Below are 8237 nucleotides of genomic sequence, written 5' to 3' on the forward strand. Positions count from 1 at the left end.
GTCATCACCTAGATTTTTCCTATCAATCATAATAACCTAATACGACAGTTTATTTTTGAAAATGCTCTGGTGCCGGTGCTTTTATTACTGCAAAACCAAACGATAGCCGCATTCTCTTCTCTAGCCTTTCCCGCTAAATCTTTTTTGTATCCCGGTTAGATGTGCTTATATTGCCCACCGACAATAAATGTTGAACACACCTGCTGTAGTATATTTAATTTTCAATATTATTTTAGTTGTTATATTGGGTTAGTTGCAGATATATTGCGTTTACAATGAAAAATTGTACGAAAAATGTAATGAAATATTAGAGATGGCATATAGTACAGCAAGTACTGACTGGTGATTCATAAAGTCAAGTGCGCTTTTATTTTTTATTTTTAGGGGTATCAGTATTGTTTTATCGGCCAAAGCTTAAAATAATAAAACTAGTAATTATCCAGTTAGGGTTCAGAAGGAAATTCAAATTTTCAAATCGTTCCTAACCCCAACTGAAAAATTACTAATTTGTTGGTTTAAAACGTGAAGGAGGTGTTTTTCTGGTGCTCCCGAAGTATGCGAACCAAGATGACGGACATCGGAACGTAACATCGGTAACAGGTTAGGGTTAGGCGATAATTTGTTTCCAATTTTCCTTATTTTAGTCCTATTATCAGTTCGAAGACTAGCCAAGAGCCTCCCGTAGTATTTATACCTAAAATTATGGCCTAACCCCAACCTAGTACACATATTACATTCCGATGTCCGCCATCTTAGTTCGCATACTTCGGGAGCCCCGTTTTTCTCACATTTTTGCATTAGTGCAGGGGGCTTTGTACAAAAGATCTTAATGCCGAACCGGAAAGGTAATAAAAAAAATAAATGCAATGAATAATCAATGAGATATATATTATGATATTAGGAATGGAATTTACGATACACAACAAGAATTGATGAGATTTCATTTATAAGTTCTATGAGTTGAGAATGTTCAAGGTTTCCACCACCATCAAATCAATCATCTGGAACAAATAACTTGCTAACTATTCCCATACTCGACATGGGCTGGTAACCACACGAAAGGCCGCTTTTCACCGTATGTTTAAGCCGTCTTAAATCCTATTTTATGGCATTGTTTTATTTGGTTGATTGCAAGCAGCCAGACAGACGCGGTGGCCTAGTTTTTAAAACGTTAGACGTGACTATGCTGGAAGGTTAAAATATAGGACTCACATTTCATGGCCACTTCGTTCAGATTGCAATAAATCACTAGGATTTCAAACTTTAGTAATTTCTTACCTAGCAGTGGCTGGTTGTGCAGAGCCTCGTTCGCAGCGAAATGCCAATAGTTGTAAAAACAAATTGTTCCAAGGTGGGAATTTTATAAAGTATATTCAACATTCATATTATTAGTATTGGTAGCAGTGGCGTATATAGGGTGATACAGCCATGGACGCCGTTTGGATAGGGGCGCAAAAAAGGCAAAAAGCTTTAATCGTAAATTGTTTCAATAATATAATTTCACATCGGAAATAATCAAAACTCGTATTTTTACTTAAATATTATTGTACATTGTACAAGTATCTTAATTTAACAACAGTTGCTAAAAGTTGTCAGATGACGATCAAGGGACGCATTTTTAATCCTTGCCCTTTTACGTATAGATAGATACGTTGAGTGGTAGTATGGTTTTATAGTTCAGTTGTGAACATAGAGCATCGAAACAATAAAAAAATAACAGTTTACATAATAGGATATTAGAAATAATATATACGATAGAAAACATGAACTGACGAGTTTTTACGGTACTCCCGAGGTATGTGAACCAAGATGGCGGACACGGGAACGTAGTATGTGTACCAGGTTGGGGTTAGGCCATAATTTCAGGTACAAATACTACGGGAGTCACTTGTCTAGTCCTCGAACTCGTAATAGAACTAAAATAAAGAAAATTGGAATAAAATTATGGCTTAACCCTGACCTGGTATACAGATACTACATTCTGGTGTCCGCCATCTTGGTTCACATACCTCGGAAGTACCGTTTTTACTTATAAGTTTCTTAAAGTCGTGTGCGTTCAATTTTGGAGCATCATTGATAGTAGTGATTAGTGGTGTGATTAATGGTTCAGTTGTGAACATTTTTGTATTGGTATGCTGAAAAACGGTTTTCATAATAGGACAATAGAGATATCATATACGATACAAAACAAGAAATGACGGGTTCTTATTCAATTTTTATGAAGTCGTGTTCGTATACTTGGGATTTTTGGCTTCCTTAACAACTGCTTACTTAGCGCTCACTTATTCTTGTAAACTAACGTCATCCATTCCTACATCTGAAGATCCTTGGTTGGCATTTCCAGAGGAAGCGATGATTTTTATGGGCGCTGCGTGCATGGTGGTTGTTAACACTTCAGCAGGGTTCTCCATCATTTCAACTTCTCCACTCGGCCCGTCTGGTTTAGCGCTTTCTATTTGACTTGGTGTTGTCAGCGAAGCCGAACGCCTAGATCTCATCCTTAAAAATATAATAAAAATATTGAGCACGATGATTTGGTTTATGCGAAACTACTTAGTCTTGTTCTATGCTTTTGTGCCGGTGGATCCGTATGCATATAATGCAGAGATGCTGTAGCAAGAGTAAAAATAACTATCCTAAGTGATTCAAGAGTCCTGCTGCAAACTTTAATTACTCAGGATTGTTTGAGCACGAGGTTGTTTTAATAATCATTTTGCGGTTTCGTATGATATTGTTGGGACTTGCTTGTAGCATAGCACGGAGTCCGCCACACAATAGTGTGAGATGTACCTCAAGCTGGTACTATAGCATAAGATCTAACCTAATTTTGTACCATAGGTCTGCCCTCTGCATTTTGCATCCTTAATGAATATACATTTGATATAGACATGTGTCTTCTGAGAAAGCTAAAATAAAACGACAAATGCGTCTCACCTTTTCAGTACATGGAGATGAAAGTTTCTTCTACATTATAATGAGATTGTTGTAATATTTTTTTTTCAGATTTCATTATAACTTTGTATTTGTGTCCTATCTAATCATCATCATGCTAATATGATGGTGCTGATTAATACTATAAAATCATGCATTGTTGGCTATTGGGTTTCAGACGGCATGTAGCGCTGGAGTTATGTTTTTGGTAATATTGGTGGTCGCGGCCGAATTTGAGCGTTCTATGATTTAAGTTATTCATGTGCCTGAATTGCCATCACAATAAAAAGTCACATACAATTGAAGTATTCGAATCGATTCGAAATACTATTTGTTTCGATTCTGAAGTTTTCAGATATTTGAAAAAGAAAAAGCCCAGTACTGCTTTTGAGTCGAAGTCTGAATTTCATGCAGTTAGGAGAGCATACGTCATAATTTTGAAAATCGAGTCCAAGTCAAAAGCGTATAGCCCGATGAATGGCTTAGTGTTTAAAGTGTTAGACCCAAATATGAAATTTGTTAAAATCTCTGATTCAAATCCCATTTCCACACCTAACCCTAGGCAAACTTTAGTAGCTCCTCACCTAACAGTGGGTGCTTGTTCAGGGCACTAATCGGAGCAAAATACAGTTAAAGACTTCGTATAGAAAATAACACAACTCGAACAAAAACATACAAAACCTATACCGGGAAAGCCTACAAAATCGAATACACACTTACTTGCGACACATGCAGATTATCACTACCAAAGCGATGATCAAGATAGCACCTACGAAAGCTATGATGATTGCGAAGTTAGTTATCGATATTGCTGACTCGATTCCTTCTGCTGTCGCATTGATAGCTTGTGGCGTGGCTGTAAATGAGGGAGATAGGATTATGTTACACAAGATGGATGGAAAGGATTCGACTTTGTGAATATGTGTGATATTACTAATATTTTTTGATATATCCAGTGTCTTTTGTCTTATTATCGTGATACGTATTCAGGCTTTATGCATACTTTGTTAATTATTCTAACTGTAAAATAGAGAGAGTGCGAGTTCCACCTAACATATAGCTAATGATTCATATATGAATGAATATAGTGAAAAACGAACGGAAGCATATTCTATGCGCAATAGAAGCATATTAATGCGCGTGCATTAAAACATGTTGGGCGCCACTGCACCAAGCCCAGTCTCCTTGGTGGTTCGTCGAGTGTAGAAGCTTGATGGGGTGCGACCTTATGCACCCCGCTTGCTACACAAAAGCGAAGGGCGGAGTCGAATAATTTTGTAGAGATCGTAAAAAGTACCTCAACCACAGCGGGAATAAATTTTGACAGGCAGTGCTGAACTAAAAAAAATCCGGCCTACCCAACATGGCAGCTTTGTACATAACGTATCAGTGTAAAACAATTTGTTCAAAATTTTTCTTATGCAATTTTGCTGCATTTGCAGTAAGACAAGTTTATACGCCCTTTCCAACACCATTTTGCTCTATTCTTGATCGATTTACTGAAAACAGGATGTTCCCTGGCTTGCTATCAACAATACTTTCACCAAATGAACCAACCGAAATCAATAAAAATGCGAGCTTATATACCTCAGATAACTTCTACTGCGGAGTAGGTCTGTAGAGAACTTTTTTAAGATATTGTTAGATATCAATGGCTACTTTTATCTGGCTTTGTTCGGAGCGCCGTCATTATACAAAACAAATACCCCTCCTCCCAACAAAATTTTGGGCTGGCTACGTTCTTGGTCACTACAGGGCCTTGTTTGAAGCAAAATGCGTGAATATCGTTTAAAAAATTAGAACGTACTTATGTTCTGTAGAATGTATTTCTCCTCCGTTGTCTCATTCGTTTCACTGGCTGTCGTCGACACTTGCTCGATTCTGACATCTTGAGCTATCGTGTTTCCCCCTTTTTCCGTCACTGTGTGCATTTGGAATGTTGCATTTTGTTGTAGGGTTATGGCTGCTTCTTGTGTGCCGTTAGTTACTCGAGATTTTGTCGTCGGCTGAGTAGTTGTTGATTTTGCTGTTATGATAATAAAATGAATTGGTCAAATATATGTGAGCCCAAGGTCGTCAAATGCTATTTGGTGTTCAATGACTTACTGGTATCAATAGCGTTAAAACTAGAGCTCGATAATCGTCGCTTGGCATGTTTCACACTGACTGGGACCGGGACAGGACGGAACCCGAGAGGTCAGAAAAATTCAGACTTAATGTGATAATGAAATAAGTTTAATTTTTGTCGAAACTCAAAAGCATTAAGTTTACTAAGCGTTCTTGACACACGATTATTTTTGTTATTAAGATTCCATTTTCACGAAACAAGAAGGGCTGTCGGGGTCAATAATTTCCCCACGGCCCTGAGTCGGGGACAAAATTATTTTAAACGGGGGTAGTAGTCGATTGTAAACTTCACAACTTTAAACTTATGAGGGAAGTGAGATTATTTGTCCCAGCAGTATCAATAATATATCAGGATGATTTATAATCCTGCTTTATGTTCATGGCGGTTATTTTTTAGATTCAATTATTATTACTTCTATCCGCTGTTGAGAAATATATTCCTCTTAGGAAGCGTGGAATAATGAGTCGATTGAAACGATAAACAGTGCTTCGACTGAAAGTCATGACGCATCAGTTCTTAGTATAGAACCGGAAGTCGTATTTTTAAATCACCTTTATTCAGAGTCATAATTATAAACTCTTCGATATTGCATTTAAGAACTCAATACACAGTCTAATTTTTTTCTCAGTCATTTTGCGAAGACTTTCTCGACTCCATTGATTCCCAACCTTTTAACAAGCGACCCGAAATTTTGTAACATCCCACTTTTGGGTTCGGACCCAGAGGTTGGGAAAACTGCTCTACTCTATATGATCACCAATACCGACTCCGAACTGGTATTGCGAGCCCAATTACGGGTTCATAAAATTAGACTCCAGTTGGTGCTCCCAACTACAAAATTACCAACTTTTTTACAACGGAAACTTTTTGCATCAGCGAGATTTTTTTCCATTCTCGTGGTACTACTTTTAAAAGGACTGAAATTCTGATCTTCTGGTCTGAGAAGTTGAGAATTATGACGCTTTGGTGATTGCGAAGGTCACGCAGGCTCCAGTTCAGACAGCAATTCTACAATCTATGCGACAAAAGCTCAGACGAGAATGCCTGTGGTCGAGTTGTTGAAGCGTTAAAAACAGTGTGTTGACAATTGACATCGCGGATTAACATATATCACCCTCAGTCAGGGTGTTATAAAATTGTGTAGGTCATAACAAATCATTCATTTCATTTCATTCCTTCCAGAAATAGTACATTACTCATTACAAATTGTTCGTTATCAATTTTCAAACGGGCATTATATAAAGCGAAAAGCGTGAAAAATCCTTGTTCATAAAAAAAACTTACCCGTAGCACAAGCAATGAAATTGTATTCAATATTGAAAGTTTTCCTCCAATCCAAGATCGCGTCAAACGTGATTGACCTCGGCAGTTCATCAGAGGAGAAAAAGGCATTCTGCTGCCCGCAGTTCCCAGTCGCCGTAAGATTGTAACGTAAAGCATCAAAATCGCAATTGGAAGAGACCTTTGTGTAGATTATGCAAGGAAACGGTGGATTGCATGTTGGCGCAAGTTCTGGAATATAAACAATTTGCTTCAGGCATTAGGTTCAGTCGGTGTGGTGTGAAATAAATAGTGAAACAAGTCAAGTTTTTTTTCAGTGAAAATATTAATTTTACACAAAATTCGAGATAAAAAGATAATCACACAGTTATTACTGCGGAAGGGAAGCCGCGAGAGACCAAAGCTGGTTTTCTGGTCATTTTAGTTTCGTGAAGTGGAGAAATTTTGCTCATATAAACCAGTATTGCATTGCTTCATGGTTCCCTCACCCTGAAAAGTGGTATTTTTTTTTTTCTAATACATTGTTCAAATAAAGTGTATTTTTAACACGTTAAGATACATAACACGCAACACGTTATAAGGGTAATTCACTCTTACTTGACCTTTAATTTATTCATTCTCATATATAACAACTATAATATATGTTTTTCACCAAGATGATTTTTGAAGTTGGATAAAGTGGCATCAATACCAGAAAATCGCCTCGACGCTGGAAAGTTTGACACGCCTCTGGGTGATGATGTGGAAATACTGATTACTTAGGGACTACTACTTACCAGGCAATGATAATTGACCATAGCAATATCCAATCGGTGAAATCAGAGAAACATTGGACAGTTTCAGAACTAAAATGTCACTGTTGCCGGATTCATCACTAAACAACCAGCGTAGATCTAGCGCAAACAATGTGTTGTATGAAATTACGCCACTAAGCTCTTCTAAGGATATGTCTTCCATCGTAGCAAAGGTGTTGCCGATAAAAAGACCTAAAAAGAAGATATGATTTAATGCGTCAACTGACCTAATTTTACAAAATATTTCAAATTTTCGATTCAAAAAGCACTTATTAAAATTGCCGTCATCTTTCATTACTGGAAATTTGAAATCGAATGGCTTATTAGTTGGGTAGAATTGATTTTATTTTTAACAGCACCAATAATAAATTAAAAAACGCTCGCATAGGGGATGGGTTGCGGATTAGTTAGCCAGTTATTTGTTTTTTGGAAACATGGAGTTGATGGTGAAGGAAGCCGTAGCCGACCAGCGCTTACGTGAACATCCCCACAGCGAAGGGCGTCCAGCAATCCTCTCGCACATATCTGTCCCCGCGTGGAATTCAAACCTGCAAACCTAAGTAGTGTAATCAGAGATGCGGTGGCGAGCTTATTCCTGACGCTTAGAACGATGCGCCATACCGCCTGATTTTATATTACAAAAATAACAGCTCTTTACGAATCACATCTACTACTTCGCTGCAACTACGTCATCTTACAATTTTATCTCAAGTATTTGTTATTGATACCATTAAACTGCACTCACCTTGTATTATTCCACAAAGAAGACAAGCTTTCCATAGATTTCCCATTTTAAGAATTTAAGAGTAAGAATTACAAGTAGCTAAAAAACTACTTCGTCCTGGAGAAATATATGTAATGACTAGATGTGTGCATTTTTTATTCAATTAACTTCTTTCTAGAACCACGATTTGCCTATAAATTAGGTAGTCAATGTGGAACGGCGAAGATTTCGGTCCTTACAAGAAGAAGCTCTCCATATATTACTGGATGGCTTGTACAAAACCTTGTTCGAAATGAAAGAAAAAAAAGCGTTGTATAAAAACTGCCAAATATTATAACAAGACTAAAAGTTATTGTGAACAATATTTGGTAAAATCGCA

The 8237-nt window shown here is 37.4% G+C and overlaps 1 protein-coding gene across 1 annotated transcript; it reads right to left on the reverse strand.

Annotated features, from left to right (window-relative positions):
• Positions 1-213: 213 nt before the first annotated feature.
• LOC144430689 (uncharacterized) lies at positions 214-8002 on the reverse strand. The gene is made up of 6 exons (XM_078118723.1): positions 7880-8002; positions 7117-7326; positions 6344-6571; positions 4739-4957; positions 3652-3787; positions 214-2499 (listed from the first exon to the last, which is right to left on the reverse strand). Exons 1-6 carry the CDS (start codon positions 7923-7925, stop codon positions 2283-2285), a joined length of 1056 nt encoding a protein of 351 aa, XP_077974849.1. The 5' UTR covers positions 7926-8002; the 3' UTR covers positions 214-2282.
• Positions 8003-8237: the final 235 nt, after the last annotated feature.

Source organism: Styela clava, chromosome 12, assembly GCF_964204865.1.
Source record: "Styela clava chromosome 12, kaStyClav1.hap1.2, whole genome shotgun sequence".
Taxonomy (NCBI): Eukaryota; Metazoa; Chordata; class Ascidiacea; order Stolidobranchia; family Styelidae; genus Styela; species Styela clava.

Excerpts from the sequence above, each read along its gene's own strand:
- LOC144430689 (XM_078118723.1), bottom strand. The coding sequence starts at position 7,925 with ATGGGAAATCTATGGAAAGCTTGTCTTCTTTGTGGAATAATACAAG. Across the intron at positions 6,572-7,116 it reads TGGTCAATTATCATTGCCTG|AACTTGCGCCAACATGCAAT; the intron begins GTAAGTAGTAGT and ends TTTATATTCCAG. Across the intron at positions 4,958-6,343 it reads TTTCATTGCTTGTGCTACGG|CAAAATCAACAACTACTCAG; the intron begins GTAAGTTTTTTT and ends TTATCATAACAG.